Source organism: Cervus canadensis, chromosome 16 (genome assembly GCF_019320065.1).
Source record: "Cervus canadensis isolate Bull #8, Minnesota chromosome 16, ASM1932006v1, whole genome shotgun sequence".
NCBI lineage: Eukaryota > Metazoa > Chordata > Mammalia > Artiodactyla > Cervidae > Cervus > Cervus canadensis.
This window is the reverse complement of record NC_057401.1, coordinates 22,666,611-22,683,896: the sequence shown is the minus strand read 5'-3', so window position 1 is coordinate 22,683,896 and position 17,286 is coordinate 22,666,611. Positions and strand designations below refer to the sequence as shown.

At 40.4% G+C, this 17,286-nt stretch overlaps 1 protein-coding gene across 3 annotated transcripts in view; it reads right to left on the bottom strand.

The window, feature by feature from the left end:
* Positions 1-17,286, bottom strand: part of PLPP1 (phospholipid phosphatase 1) — a 112,052-nt gene that overhangs the window by 33,603 nt on the left and 61,163 nt on the right. For 2 of the 3 annotated variants that reach the window (XM_043488654.1, XM_043488652.1), the window contains one exon: positions 2,831-3,111. In XM_043488654.1, the coding sequence (XP_043344589.1) occupies positions 2,831-3,111 (281 nt within the window). Of the gene's footprint in view, positions 1-2,830; positions 3,112-7,866; positions 8,019-17,286 lie in introns of all 3 variants that reach the window. The other variant, XM_043488655.1, reaches the window with a different exon arrangement.

Genomic DNA, 17,286 nt, shown 5'->3' with positions numbered 1-17,286 from the left:
GTATTTCCCTGTGTCTTCAAACTCTTCACTGAAGCTCACTACATTTGCTACTGCTACTACTAAGTCACTTCAGTCGTGTCCGACTCTGTGCGACCCCATCCCTGGGATTCTCCAGGCAAGACACTGGAGTGGGTTGCCATTTCCTTCTCCAATTCATAAAAGTGAAAAGTGAAAGTGAAGTCGCTCAGTCATGTCCGACTCTTGGCGACCCCATGGACTGCAGTCTACCAGACTCCTCCGTCCAAGGGATTTTCCAGGCAAGAGTACTGGAGTGGGGTGCCATTGCCTTCTACATCTACTAGTCATTAAAGAGCCTTTCCCTAAGACAGTACTTGGCTCTACATCACTATCAAAGCAGAGAATGAGATATCCACATCCTATACCTTAAGAGTCCACTGTTGGTCTTGATTATCTTCATCTTTCTTTACAGCCATTGCTGGACCAGTCTTTCCCTCTTACAAAAAAAAAAGGTTTCCTACCTAAGCTCAAATCAAAATACCACCTTCCACTATCTACTTCTCAACCAGTTTCCACTTAAATCACTTTCCCCACTTTATTAAGACATTATACCCATATCAGTCCTCGTATCATCACCTCAGAGCCTGTCATTCAACAACCTGTTTATTCTTTGGCCTTGTTAACAACAGGGAGGTTCTCTTCCATTGTCAGTTCAGTTCAGTAGCTCAGTCGTGTCTGACTCTTTGTGACTCCATGGACTGCAGCATGCCAGGCTTCCCTATCCATCACCAACTCCCAGAGCTTGCTCAAACTCATGTCCATTGAGTTGGTGATGCCATCCAACTATCTCATCCTCTGTCGTCCCCTTCTCCTCCCACCTTCAATCTTTCCCAGCATCAGGGTCTTTTCAAATGAGTCAGCTCTTTGCATCAGGTGGCCAAAGTATTGGAGTTTCAGCTTCAGCATCAGTCCTTCCAATGAATATTCAGGACTGATTTCCTTTAGGATGGACTGGTTGGATCTCCTTGCAGTCCAAGGGACTCTCAAGAGTCTTCTCCAACACCACAGTTCAAAAGTATCAATTCTTCTGCGCTCAGCTTTCTTTATAGTCCAACTCTCACATTCACACATGATTACTGGAAAAACCATAGCTTTGACTATATGGACCTTTGTTAGCAAAGTAATGTCTTTGCTTTTTAATATGCTGTCTAGGTTGCTCATAGCTTTCTTCCAAGGAGCAAGTGTGTTTTAATTTCATGGTTTCTACTGTCAATATTTGTTTAATGTAAATCTTTTCTGCTAGACTAAGCTCCATGAAGATAGAAATCAGAGCTATCTTCTTCACTGCTGAATTTCAAGCACACAGCATAATGCATACTCTTAAACAAAGTGTTTTTTCATCTCCATTAAATGCAAATATTGAGGACCACTAGCAGGCCTGTTTTGGAGAAGGAAATGGCAACCCACTCCAGTATTCTTGCCTGGAGAAACCCAGGGACAGAGGAGCCTGGTGGGCTGCTGTCCATAGGGTCGCACAGAGTCAGACAAGACTGAAGCGACTTGGCATGCATGCATGCATTGGAGAAGGGAATGGCAGGCCACTCCAGTATTCTTGCCTGGAGAAACCCAGGGACAGAAGAGCCTGGTGGGCTGCCGTCTATGGGGTCGCACAGAGTCGGACACGACTGAAGCGACTTAGCAACAGCAGCAGCAGGCCTGTTTGACTTACAAAAGAACTAAGAAGGACAATGATGTGTCTGGGAATCATATATAAAAAAGCAATCAGAGGATGTTTTTCTGAGAGAAAGTATTTGTTGGATGAATAAATAAAGGAAAATGGTAATAGCTATCCTAAAATACAAGAAGATCAAACACAGAATAAGTAAGCCTGACAATTCTGAGATTTGGGATGAGGAATTGGCTCTGCTACTAATTAGTGGCTTTTCTGTCTTTTTAAAAGAATTTTATTATTGGAGTATAATTGCTTTGCAATGTTGTATTAGTTTCTCCTATACAACAAAGTGAATCAGCTATATGGATACGTATATCCCCTCCCTCTTGAGCTTCCCTCCCAATTATTTTCCCTCTAAATATAAATTATTTTCCCTCTAGTTAACAATTTTACACATAGTAGTGTATTTACGTTAGTGTGGCTTTATTCAATGTTACTGGGCCTTTGTCTGCTCATCCATAAATTAAAGGCATTAGCCCTTTTGGGTTCCAACTATTCTCTTTCATTCATGTCTAATAGTGCTCCCAATGTAGAAAGTAGCCCAAGTGTGCAATAAGAAAGCAATCTGAGGTCCCAGATCTATCAATATATGGTTGAAATTAACTTAAAAAAAAAACATACTCTAAGAATACCAAGAGATCTAGCAGAGCTCCAGGAACTAGATCAAAAATAAGCAAACTGTATAACCCATAGGGCAGCCACTATCTACGTAGTAAAGTTTCATTGGAACACAGCTACACTCATTTGTTCAAGGACTGTCTGTGATTGTTTTTTTCTGCTACAAAGGCAGAGATGAACAGTAGCCAACACATGGCCCACAAAGCCTAAAATATTTATTATCTGGCATCTTAAAAAAAAGTTTGCTGATCCTGGACTGTGTGATCTAAAGGGTTCATTTTACATTATTATACACTGAAGATGAAAAGAATTGCTTTAAAATGCTCTTAAACAGAGTACTGGGATAAAACAGGAAAAAAAAGTAAGTAGAGAAAATAGATCAAACATGATTTCAATTCACCTCCCAGTGATTATACTAGCTTCTCTCTCTTTAAGCTCCTGGATAGCTCATCTTCCAATCACTGAAACCTTGTATTTCAAGAATGCACAAGATAAAACAAGCATTAAAAAGTTAACACGCACCTGCCCTCCTTCACTTTTTGTGCATTCCCTCGACATATGTAGTTTTCAATGTAACCATCACTGCAGTTGATTTTTGACCAGTCTGGGTCACAAACATCCAAGAAGTGAGGCCGCAGTCTGCCTATCGAATACTTGGCAATATCAGTCAGGGACTGACTAGCAGCTGCACCAAATAAAAATGTTCCAATGGCTTTGTAAATAGTGGCTATGTAGTTATTCCTGATAAAGGAATTCGAGTGCAAGAGGTTAAAGTAAACAGACAGGGTTTCTCCAACAATCATCTGAAAAAAAAAAACAGAAAAATAATGTTAAAGCAGTATCCAGACACGTCAAACAAGGAAAAGAACATAGAAGAAAATGGTAAATCATAATAAAATGTTTGTTTTAAAAATACCTCCCTCTCTTTTTTCCTTTTCAAATGGAGAACAACTTAGGATTCCTAATTCTAGACCACAAAAAAAGGTGTCATCAAAGCCTAAATAATTCCAAAGTCTAACTTGAAACAATAAGGCCTTACTTCTTGTATTCAAATAAACTGAGCTTTAATAAGTAGACAATGATGTACCACGGAGTATAAAAACAATGGCTTTTCAAAGAATACAAACTTTCCAATTAGAATATCCCTTATATAAGCACTTTGATCTCAGAGTCTGCATTTGCATCAGATATTACTTTGAACCAAAAATATTCATCATGTTAAAAAAAGGTAAAAGATTTTAAGAGAAAAAGCTAACCTAATAAAAGCGGGGATCTAACACTGAGGTTAAAGGGTGCAGAGGGCAGAGACCAGCTGACAAGGTCTCCCAGTCCTGCCTCTCCAGGAAGCCTTTAGGGCTGGCTTCCTTAACAAGTCTCATCAGAAGACCAAATACACACTTGATGTTCTCCTTCTCCAAGAAAACATTTCAAGTGACTCGTTCCTCTTTTTCACTGACTTTTGTAAAATGGGAGTCATAGCCTTCTCAGATACTAGTAGTGTGTGTGTAAGTGCACACCAGTATAATGGGTTTAAAGGCATAAAAAGGTTTTCAAGTACTTTACAAATTCACAGACCAATATCCTAAGAAATCTGAAAAAATACTGAATGGCAACATTATAAAAAATAATAAGCCGCACTCTAGCTACCTGAGACCAAAATAAACACTTAAACAAAAAATTCTGCTGCTAATTTATGTTGGGCATGGATATAAATCACAAAGTTTCACTTAAAGAGTTTCACTGCTTCATCTTAAATTTAAATAAACGATTTTACAAAGCATTCAAACATTTCCATTTAGCGACTATTCATTGTCTTTGGGGGTGAGATAAATGGTTGTCTCCTGAAAGGGATTTCAAGAACCTGATATCAAAAATTCTTTCTTCATCTGGCTTAATGGCTCCTAGAATTCCATAATTACAATGTTGTAACTCTGACAACTAGACTATGAACTCTACAAAACCAAGATGAATTTTTAGTTGAACAGAAAGCTACCACCACCACAGAGGCCTAAAACAGAGCTGGTGGTCAATAAATTTCAATTCAAGGTGCTACCTCTTGGGTAAAAAGTAAACATCCTTAAATACATTAAACCCCATAGGAATATATCCCTCGTTATAATCCTTAATGTGGATGACTTAATCAAGCCTTTGCTGAGCACAGGTCTCACAGGAGAGGAAAACCACATTCACTTCTGGGGATACCATACCTCCACAAGTGTGCTTAGGGTACTCCCTGGTGACTGTCCTAGAGGCCTTGAATTAAAATATATTACATCTCCTCAGGCCATTAAGGTGTTCCAGCAACTGCTTTGATAGATAAACAGCAAGAAAAGATATCGCTAATGTTTTGTTATGGAGATGACCTTTGATAATTTGAAATATATACCAAGTATATTAGTCAACCACAATTTGAGCAGTGAAACTTCCAACTTCCCAGCTGTCAGTTCTTCTTGTGTAAGCACTCAACTACTTTCTAAAAACAAATATTAATCTTTGTGAGTCTTCCTAGTCATAATAATCACTGTCTAGGGCCACCTAGACTCTGGTTCTTGCCACTGATGACTGAAAATCAGTTCACTAGTAACATTCAGCATACTGGGCACAAATTAAAAGTTGACCTACAGATGTAGAATATGCTGAAATTTAACCCTTAATTCTGGGAAAGGATGCAGAGGGACTCTAAATCTAACAAATGCTAGATCAGAGTACATAATTTTTTTAAATTATGTATGCCATCTGTAATGAGAGAAACAGATAACAGAGACGTTCTAAATCAAACGCAGGGAGACGTCTGTGCCTTCCATTGACACGTGACAGCATATTTTCATTTCATTTTAAAACCTTATCTTGCCCTTTGAGTCATTTAGGCCAACTCAGCCTCTGGTGAAGTTCACACTTAAACTAACTGCTCTAATCATAAAGCTAGGATTGCTTGTCAAACATTATTTAATCAGATTAAGGATAAATTATTAAAGTACTAAAGATGATTTTGGGGGTGTAAAACAAAATACTTTTGAAGATCAAAGCTAGTAGCTATCTAAATCAGAAGGATTTAATCATTTAAAACCTATGTATCAGAGTATTTTCTCACCATCTTTATATCTCCATCAACCAAGATCATCTTATATGTCTCTACACTGTCACTATAGTTATGTGTCTTCCACTCAGGACTCACCTTCCTGAAGGAATAGTCTAAAATCACTCACTGCCATACTTCCACTCCTTTCTAAATATCTCTAAACCCTTTATTCTACTGAATAGCTCTCCAAAAAGTCAAAATGGTCTCATCAGATCAAAGAGATTTTTATCAACCCAAATCTTAACTTCCCAGTAGTATATGACATCACTGACCATTTTGTCCTTATTGAACTTCTCCCTTGGCTTCTGTGATACTATATTAATTCTGATTCTTTACCAGGGTCCCTCAATCACTCATATATTTGTGGATCACTTGCAAGTCACATCAAAGGCCTGGTATGAAGTCCCAATCATAGTCCTGATTTTTTTAAAGAAATGATTTACTTTCTAGAAAACAAAACTAAACATAAACAAGTCTAACCATGTGCTGCCTGAAAGAAGTTGAGTTAGTGGATAATCTGAAATTATCTTAAATTAGTACATAAAGCCACTGCCAGCATGTGTCTCTGTTGATATAGTTGATGTGGAAAAAGCCCTTGTACAGCACTTTTACACAGTCTGCTCTTTTTACACTCAACTGAGGCTTTCCTTATAGCTCAGTCAGTAAAGACTCTGCCTGCAGTGCAGGAGACCCGGGTTTGATCCCTGGGTTGGGAAGATCCACTGGAGAAGGAAATGGCAACCCATTCCAGTATTCTTGCCTAGAGAATCCCATGGACAGAGGAGCCTGGCAGGCTACAGTCCATGGGGTTTCAAGCCTCAGACACAACACAGCAGCTAAACCACCACCACACTCAACTCACTTGCTGTTTTGTAAATACAGAGATAACCTTTTCACAGGTGATGGTGAAATAATCAAAACTTGCAAGTTAATAAAACATACACAACAAGTCTTTGCTAACTGCGTGTCTATGGGCCCTGCGCTTGCTAGGCAGGCCACACAGCACCCTGTCCACTGGCAGGCCTCTGGTCTGTAGCAGTTTCTGTAGTTTTGCTCATGCGGCATCCTTCTTACTGAGACACAAACAAAAGTAGAACTGAAAGACAAGTACATTTGTAGCAGCATTTGAGTACTTAAATCTTGTCTATAATCAGCTATTATTTGCAGAAAAGTCCTGCTAAAATTTTTATATGTAAAGAGCTATTAATCTCTCAGAAATATATACTTAAAAAAGAGTCTACTTGTATTTCCTCTTTAATAGAAGGATCATAGGCTTGCTTTCTTTTCATAGTAAAAACTTAGTGTAAAGATCTGTCTAGATTAAATGGGCCACTGATTTCTTAAAACTTCATACTGTAGGAGAAGTTTTGTATATTGTATATTGTATATTCATATATTGCAGGAGAGTCACCAACGTTACTACATAATCTCTCCAGTTTCATTCCAGCACCTAGGACAAGGTAGCGTCCATGGCAATGGCAAGGATAACAAGATGAACAAGGCACCATTTCTGCCTTCAGAAGCTCACAGTGCTGTGAAACAAATATTTGTATAGCAGAGATTTTCTTTTATTAATTATACACCACAAATTAGGAATTAACTTTTAGTGCTAATAAGGAGCTGTAATCATTTTGCAATCAGACACTAAATTTCTAAATCAAGAAGTTTTGCTTTGTTTTTTAATAAACTTCAGAACAGACAAGATGTATCTTTTTGGCTATTTATCTTTTTGGCCTATCTCCTGGATGAGACCATATTTTCTGCTTTTAGCATAAATCTTATTTCTAAAGTTACAAGATACGGAGCATAAAATTAAAGTCATAGAATCTCTGAGTCAAGAGATAATAAAAATCATCTAGTCAAATCACTTGAAATCTTCTCCTCAACCAGAGCACATTCTCTAGACATTCTCACCTGAAATCCTAGAAAACAGTAATTATTAGTTTTAATACCAGTAAAAATGCTTTCATATTCACTGTTAATTATCTATAGAACTTGGGCTTTTCTCCCCTATTTCTGCCATTATCTAAAAATTCTTTAAACTAAATATGGGTTAAATGAAGGCTTTTAACACCTGTTAGTAATTTTTCTTTTCTAGAACTCAGTAACTAGAGTCAGTTCATAAACAGTCTCAATAAATCATAAAATAATATCCTAAGTATAAAGTATGCTAAAAATACATTGATACAGTATGCATCTATTGTATTATTACTGAAACAATAGCAAATTAGAGCTAAAAAAAATCACAGTGACTTGGAAAAGATTAGCATAAAACCACATGTATTTAGTACAGTTCTTCTAATTATACACTGTTACTCTTTTAGCCCCACTGAAAATAGCTGAGATTATTTTGATCAAATAACATAAAAAGTTAAAACACATGTTTTAGAGGGTTATACATTCAATCATTAACAGGATAACACAAAATTAAAGCCAACTGCCCAAAAGTGATAAACTTGGAAAAGTGGATTTAACTTACAACGATAATACTGAATGGAATGATTATTCCACCTAATAACGGATAAGGTATGGTGTCTTCTTTGTAAGGGTACTTGATGGACTCATCATTACAGAATAATCCTCGTTGGAAGGGGGTATGCCTTGAAGTAAGAATTGCAAAAGGCAATCCAGCTAGCAAAAGGAATAAATGAAAATATCATTAAAAAGGAATATCAAAACTAATCAATGGCAATAATTATCCCAGAGATCATCTTTTAAAATATGTTTGCCATGAAAACAGTAAGAGCACATGGAAAAAGAAAATGTAGCGACATATGCAACAGAAGTTAGAAAAATTACAGCTTAGGGTAAAGATTTTTTTGTCTACAAAAACAGTGCCTTCAAGTCCTCTATTAACCAGTTTAACCAAGAAAAACGTCTTCTCTTTGTTTCTACCCAAATACACTAACCTGATTTTAGAGGAAGAGAAATCTCTTCTCATGCTCTTGTTGTCATTTAATCATAGGGTTTTCAACACTATTTTCAAACCCCTTTGTCAGGATCTTTACTTCCAAAAAGAAAACAGCATTCTGCATTTTATCTTGATATTACTTGATATTACTACCATATCACAGGTCATGGTCACTGGCTATTATCAGAGTATCTAAAGATTATCAGAGTATCAGTTATCAGAGTATCTAAAGATTATCCACTCATTTCTGTACTGTCTACTGACAAGTTTAGAACTGCTATGAAAAGGAGTGCAAGCTTAAACCAAGTTTCTAAAGAAAAGATGGACAGTGAAGTCAAGCACAAAAGCACCTAAAAGAGCTCTCTCTTTTGTCATCATCAAGATCATGCCTCACACTCATCTCCTAAGATGTCTAAACTTTTACCTAAATGTGAACTTTAAGAATTCAGTCCTCCTTTATTTCATCACTGCATCCAGCATCCTGATTAAAACTGCAGCATACTGACTAGGACTGCTTTCTAAGAGAGCTTAGCAGAAACCCTCAGCATGAGTTCTGCTTCAGGACTTTCCCAAGGATGGACCCATTCACCCAGCAGTAATACCATAACCATTTAGCTAGCATACTCACTGTATATTCAAGTGTTCTTTCCATGAAGCAGCACGTCTTGACAACCACTTACAGTTCTCAACAACTCTGCTAAGCCCTAAAGAGTCAAAGACAACCAAGCTTCTGACACTCTGCCTCATGCATAGACTACAAGTATCAAATGAACTGCCTGATGCATCGACTACAAATATCAAATGTGTTCAATCTTCAAGGGTCAATGAAAAGGGGAAGCCTGTTCCTTGTTCTTTTATTTTTCTATTTTTCATTAAACTCTGAATATATGAACCAAAGTTTCTTTGTGTTAACCAATGTGTCATGCTATTACCCCACTAGAAGTCTTTATGATGTGAGAAGTGACCAAGAAGGCAGAGTAGGAAGACCATGAGCTTGTGAGCTCCTTCTGCAGGCACAAAAAAATTATGATTATTTACAGAGCAACTACCCATAAGAGTGAACTGCAAATTAGTAGGAAAGATCTTCTACAGCTAAAGATATAAAGAAGAAATCACAACAAGATAAGCAGAAAGGGTGAAGTATGATCATCACCCATATTTCCAGGGTATACAACCCACAAATGGGAGAATAAATTACAACTGCAGAAGTCCTCCCCAAGGACCAAAGTGTCCTAGCTCTACATCAGGCCCCTCAACTCGGGGGTCTGCACATAAAGAACTCCCCTCCCACCGCCTAGACTGTTTACCTCTGAAAGCCAGTAGGGCTTCCTTTTTGGAGAATCAGAGAGTTGTGGGAAATAAGAGACTTAAGTCTTAAGAGAGCACACACAAAATCTTATATGTTCTAAGACCCAGGGCAGAAGCAGTAATTTAAATGGAACTTGTGTAGGACCTATGAGAGAGTCATTTCCTAGGCAGGTTGATAAAAAGTCTAGGGGTCCCCAAGGAGAGAGAGGTCTGGAACACTCAAGGAGGAAGAAGGGACAAACTTTTCACTTTTCGTGGACTTAGCAACAAACTTTCATCTTGGGGGCTCGTCCGGGATTCTTCAGGACAAGGTAAGGATGCTTGGAGCTCTAGTTCTTTGTTCTCCTAGCGGACACGTTTTCTGCTGTACTTTACGATGTGCTTGCGTGAATGAATGAAACACCCTGCATGAAGCAAGTGAGGAGCCCTGCTCTGCGGTTCCGCGGTGACCTCATATGGTTTATGGAAGAAACCTGTTGGGGGTTTATACCAACCTGCCAATGCCAAGAGACACCAAATGTCTCCTTCGGAACCGACCAGAAATGGGCAAAGCGTGTGGACCTAACTCTCCTTTCTTGGTCAACTTTTCGGTCTCTTTGGCCATTTCATAACTCCTTGGAAATTAGAAGTACTAAACTAATCTGTCGGATCACAGACTTTCAAGGGACTTGTGATCTGTGCTGCCACTGTGTACTGTGACTTAGGTCCCAAACTTGGATTGGTAGTCAGGAAGTACCTAGCCTCATTAGGAATCGAAAAGTACGGAAGTTAGATGGAGCTCTAGCTACAAGAGCATCTCTGAGGTTAAAGGTTACTCAGATTGGAACTACAATGGGTTTTTTTCTCCTTTGGTAACACTGGCTCTTAGTGGACCAGAGGAGACTCTTATACTGGTGTGGTGACGCTTAGGAGGCTCTTACACTGGTATGGTGATGCTTGGAAGAAACATCTCAGTTTCATGTTCCTATCTGTCTTATTGTGGTCAGGAATATACTCAAGGTCATGCACAGGCACTCAGGTGACGAATGTTTCCCCCAGTGGTTTAGCCTGGGAGGCATTCCGGAAGGTTACTCTGATTACACCCCGGGTGGCATCAGAGGCAAGCAAGGTTTTAATGGTGAGGAGCTAGACGTCAGTCAGGGATGCCGTCAGACCTACCCCTGGTTCATCTCCACCCCGTCTCGATGGTAGGACCGGGAGGGACGAGTAGGTCGCCTGCGTTGGTAAGGGACAAACTAAGTCTGACCAGAAAGGAAAGTTTTGGTGTAAAGCCTGTCTATACCCCCATCCAGAGCAGGAAGGGATGCCTCCGGTAGAAAGATGGCGCTGGTCGCTTTTTTTCTCTCTTACAGATGGGAGCTAACAATTCCAGCCTCACTCCTTTGAACTGTATCCTGAAAAACTGGGATAGATTTGATCCCCAGGGCTTAAAGAAGACACACCTCATGTTTCTTTTTTTTTGTTGTTGTTTCTTTTTTTTTCTTTTTTTTTTTCTTAAGCACAGGGAAGGGGGAACACCTCATGTTTCTATGTGATACTGCATGCCCATGGTATCCATTGGAGGATGGCAAACGGTGGCCGCTTGGAGGGTCTTTTAAGTATAATACTGTTTTACAATTAGACCGGTTCTGTAGAAAACAAGGGAAATGGGTAGAAGTAGCGTATGTGTTGCCCTTTTTCTCTCTGCGAAATATGCCAGACTTATGTCCTAAGGGCATAGATTTGGGTGTGACTCCTTCAGTTCCCTCCTGTCCTCCTACTTTGCTAGATGAGATGGAGGACAGGAGACAAAGAGATAAAGAAAAGCAGGTTTCTCCAATCTATCCCTGGGATCATATGTGCAGAGCAGTCAGAGAGACTGAGGGAACAGCCACACAAGCTGTTGCCTCTTCATGAAGCACCCACTGGGAGAAATAATCAGTCTATGAGAGTTAATAGCCTTTTTCTTATCAAGAAATAAAAAGAATCAAGGGGGATCTGGGAGACTCTTTAGAGGACCCAGAAAAAATATATTAGAGCTTTTAAAGGTGTTACTCTGCTTTATGACCTTACTTGGAAGGATGTGATGTATATCTTGGGACAAACACTGACTCCCGACTCAAAAAGTGGAGTTTTGGGAAAAGCAGTTGCCTAAAGGAGATCAGTCCTGGGTGTTCATTGGAAGGACTGATGCTGAAGCTGAAACTCCAGTACTTTGGCCACCTCTCCAAGTCTGCAAATACCTCTGACAACAATCGCATGTGATGCCTCTTCTTAAACTGATGACTTCTAATAACCCTAAAATGAACTCGTGCAACACTTTGTACTTTAGCTATGGACATAATGTGACTTTTCATTTTGATTTTAACGTGGTTTAATGACTGACTATTTTGCCTTACATTTCTAACTGTATAACAGGGTTTTCTAACCATCTAAAAGCTTTTAATTTACAAATGGTTGTCCAAGCTCCTACGAGTGCACACAACCTCCTCCAACTATTATGTGGGGCCCCTGGATCAGAGACCCTCAATATGAGGGTTAGGAGAATATGCTGCCTCAACAATTTAGGGACTACGCCCCTAAACAGCATGAAGTAGTTATGGGATGAAAACAACACCTTTCCCTTGGCAACATAATTCTCCTAAAAGAAAAGGGGAGAAATCAGAGAGTCATTTCCTAGGCAGGTTGGTAAGAAGTCTAGGGGTCCCCAAGGAGAGAGGTCTGGAATACTCAAGGAGGAAGAAAGGACAAACTTTTTACTTTTTTTCCTCTACATTCCTTAGGGTTATATAACAATAATATATCCTGCCTGAGGACAGTCTCTGGATTAAACCCTCTGGCTAATTCTGTTATCTTAAAACATAAATTATGGGAGTAGGTCTGGTCTTTACAAGGATGCATCCTGCCTGAGGACAGTCTCTGGATTAAACCTTCTGGCTAATTCTGTTATCTTAAAATGTAAATTATGGGAGTAGGTCTAGTGAGGCCTTTACAACCTCCAGACATTCTTTGGATTCATTGGAGAGTATATAACTCCACTGCTAACACTAGCAAACTGGTACTCTTTCTACCCCCTTCTGATGTCTGTGTCAGAAGCTTTCTCTATCCCTTTTATACTTTAATAAATTCTACTACACAAAAGCTCTGAGCGATCAAGCCTCGTCTCTGGCCCCGGATTGAATTCTTCTCCTCTGGAGGCCAAGAATTCCAGTGTCTTTTCCTGGATTCAGCAACAAACTTTCACCTACTTGCTCATCCTGGAGAGCCTCCCAGAGAGGCAGAAGGCAACTGAAACTCACTCTGAGAACAAAGATGCTGGCAGCAGCCATTCTGGGAAACTCATTCCACCACCAAGACACAGGTGTTGTTAAGTGTCACTTTAGAATCCTCCCTCTAACCAATCAGTGAGAGACCAGGCCAGGCCTACCAAACAACACCAGCACTGGGATGCACCAGGCCAGGCAGCTAGGTGGGCAGGATCACCAGCAGGCTGACGCTATAGAGAACTCCCTGGGCCCCCAGCCAATTCAGGACATGACTGCACCCACTACAGGACCCAGGACCCAGCCCCATCTACAAGTGGGCTACCACAGCACTGGGACCACCGGAAACCACACACACACACCACACACACACACACACACACACAGCTGGTCGTCTGACCCAGCCCCATCCACCAGTGCGCCAGCACTAGCCCCAGTCCTGGCCTCAAACACCAGGTGTCAGGCACCAGCCCCAAGATCTGCTAGGCCCCAACTCCATCCACCTGTGGCAGATACCACCCTTGGGACACCCAAAGCCCTGCAGTCACAAACCTGGGCCCAGGAACTGCCCACAGAAGGGCCAATGCTAGCTGCAGAAACTTCAGGCCCCACAGCAAAAGACTCCAGGACCTCATTCTGCCCATCAGTGGGCCAGCACCAGCCCCATGTCCTTTTGGGCCCCCACACCAGCCACCAAGCCCCAGGACCACCACAACCCCCCACAGCAAGTTGTGCAAAGACCTGGCCCACCCACCAGTAGTCTGGCACCACCCTGGACACCAAGGGCCCTGGTCCGCCCAACAGGAGGCCAACTCCAGCTCTAGGACATCTTAAGCCTCTGAGCAAGCCATGTCAGGATCCAGCTCCAACCACCTGCAGGCCATTAGCAACACTGGAAGTCACACAGCCAGCCAAGCCATAACCCATCCCAACCCAACACCCAACCTCACCCACCAGCAGCTGGTAGCCTTCATATAAGACACGGTCTGGCAATCAATGGGACCAGGCCAACCACGCACACCAGTAAGACAGCCACAGCTGTCAGCCAGGCACAAGAAACAGACCTATGCAGCCCACACAGAGGGTACCCATTAAACATACAGCTCTGGTGATCAGAGGGGAGTATGCTGCTGGGCCACATAGGGTACTTCCTACACAAAGCCACTTCTCCAAGATCAGGAAATGTAACCAACCTACCAAATACACAAAAATATAAAACAGTGAATTAGGTGAATTGAGGTGACAGAGAAATACATTCCAAATAAAGAAATAAGATAAAACCCTAGAAAAAGAACTAAATGAAGATAAGCAATCTACCCCCCGCCCCCCCCAAAAAAAGAGTTTAAGGTAATGATCATAAAGATGCTTGAAGTACTTGGGAGAAGAATGGAAGAACAGAATGAGAAGTTAGAAGTTTTTTACAGAGCTGGAAATATAAGAACCAAACAGAGCTGAAAAATATAATAATTGAAATAAAAAAATACTCTAGAAGTAATCAACTGTAGATTAGATGATACAGAGGAACTGGCAGACAGAATTGTGGAAATCAGTGAAGCTGAACAGAAAAAAAAAGAGGACAGTTTAAGAGACCTTTGGCAACACATCCAGGTCCAGGAAGCACAGAGTCTCAAACAGGATCAACCTAAAAAGAATCACAACAAGAACATTATAATTAAAATGGTAAAAATTAAAAATAAAGAGAGAAAATTGAAAGCACCACAGTAAAAGCAACAAGTTACATACAAGGGAACCCCCACCTCCCATAAAGCTGTTGGCTAATGTCTCTGCAGAAACTCTGCAGGCCAGAAGAGAGCAACATGATGTATTTAAAGTGATGAAAAGTAAAAACCTAAAACAAAGGATACTCTACCCAGCAAGGCTTTCACTCATATTTGAAAGAGAGCTCAAAAGTTTTACAGACAACCAAAAGCTAAAAGAGTTCAACATGAAAAGAACTCAACTCAACATCAGTTTCTATAGGAAACCAGCTTTACAAGAAATATTAAAGGGACTTCTATAAGTGGAAAAGAAAAGGCAACAATCAGAAATATGAAAACTATGAAAGGAAAAGGGGCTTCCCGATGGCTCAGTAGTAAAGAATCCTCCTGCAATGCAGGAGATGGAGGAGACGAGGGTTCAATCCTTGGGTCAGGAAGGTACCATAGAACAGGAAATGGCAACCTGCTCCAGTATTCTCATCTGGAAAATTCCATGAACAAAGGAGCAAAGAGTTGGATACAACTGAGTGACTGAGCACACATGCACGCATAAAAGGAAAATTCTCATTGGTAAAGGCAAATATACAGTAAAGGTGGTAAATCAACCATATTTATAAAGCTAGTAGGGAGGTTAAAAGACAAAAGTAGTGAGGTCATCTATATCCAAGATAAGTAAAGGGATACACAAAACCAAAGAATATAAAATATGACATCACAAACGGTAAAGGAGTGGATAATAAAAATGAAGGGTGGTTAAAATGCATTCAAACTTAACAGATCAGCAACTTAATCCTGGTAACCACAAACCAAAAATACATAATAAATACATGAAAGAGAGAAAAGATCCAAATATAATACTACAGGTAGTCATCAAATCATGAGGAAAGAGAACAAAAGAAGAAAGAAACAAAAAAGGACCACAAAAACAACACCCAAACAATTAACAAAATGTCAATAAGTACATGTGCTGCGTGTCAGTCGCTTCAGTCATGTCTGACTGACTCTTTGTGACCCCAGGGACTGTAACCTGCCAGAATCCTCTCTCAGTGGGGTTCTCCAAGCAAGAATACTGGAGTGGGTTGCCATTTCCTCCTCCAGGGGATCATCCTGACCCTGGGATCAAAGCCACCTCACTTACCTCTCCTGCATTGGCAGGCAGGTTTTTTACCACTAACACTACCTGGGAAGTTCAATAAGTACACACATATCAATAATTACCTTAGATATAACTGCTTCAATCAATAGACAAACTATTGAATATATACAAAAACAAGACCTATATATACGCTGCCTACTCTTCAGATCTAAAGACACATAGATTAAAAATGAAGACAGGCTCTTCAATTCATGGTGTTGGGAAAACTGGATAGCTAAACCAAAAAGAATCAGTTCAGTTCAGTCACTCAGTCATGTCCAATTTTTTGCATCCATGAACCGCAGCACGCCAGGCCTTCCTGTCCATCAACAACTCCACAGAATGTGGTCCACTGGAAAAGGGAATGGCAAACCACTTCAGTATTCCTGCCTTGAGAACCCCAAGAACAGTATGAAAAGGCAAAAAGATATGACACTGAAAGATGAACTCCCCAAGTCAGTAGGTGCCCAATATGCTACCGGAGATCAATGGAAAAATAACTCCAGAAAGAATGAAGAGACAGAGCCAAAGCAAAAAGAACACCCAGTTATGGATGTGACTGGTGATGGAAGCCAGGTCTGATGCTGTGAAGAGCAATATTGCATAGAAACCTGGAATGTTAGGTCCATGAATCAAGGCAAATTGGAAGTGGTCAAACAGGCAATGGCAAGAGTGAACGTCGACATTCTAGTAATCAGTGAACTAAGATGGACTGGAATGAGTGAATTTAACTCAGATGACCATTATATCTACTACTGTGGCAGGAATCCCTTAGAAGAAATGGAGTAGCCATAACAGTCAACAAGAGTTCGAAGTGCAGTACTAGGATGCAATCTCAAAAACGACAGAATGATTTCTGTTCATTTCCAGGGAAACCATTCAATATCACGGTAATCCAAGCCTATGTCCCAACCAGTAACACTGAAGAAGCTGAAGTTGAATGGTTCTATGAAGACCTACAAGACCTTTTAGAACTAACACCCCAAAAAGATGTCCTTTTCATTATAAGGGACTGGAATGCAAAAGTAGGAAGTCAAGAAATACCTGGAATAACAGGCAAATTTAGCCTTGGAGTACAAAATGAAGCAGGGCAAAGGCTAAGAGAGTTTTGCAAAGAGAACACACTGGTCATAGCGAACACCCCCTTCCAACAACACAAGAGAAGACTCTACACATGGACATCACCAGATGGTCAACACCAAAATCAGACTGATTATATTCTTTGCAGCCAAAGATGGAGAAGCTCTATACAGTCAGCAAAAACAAGACCGGGAGCTGACTGTGGCTCAGATCATGAACTCCTTATTGCCAAATTCAGACTTAAATTGAACAAAATGGGGAAAACCACTAGACCATTCAGGTATGATCTAAATCAAATCCCTTATGATTATACAGTGGAAGTGAGAAATAGATTTAAGGGACTAGATCTGATAGAGTGCCTGATGAACTATGGATGGAGGTTTTTGACACTGTACAGGAGACAGGGAGCAAGACCATCCCCAAGAAAAAGAAATGCAAAAAAGCAAAATGGCTGTCTGAGGAGGCCTTACAAATAGCTGTGAAAAGAAGAGAAGCAAAAAGCAAA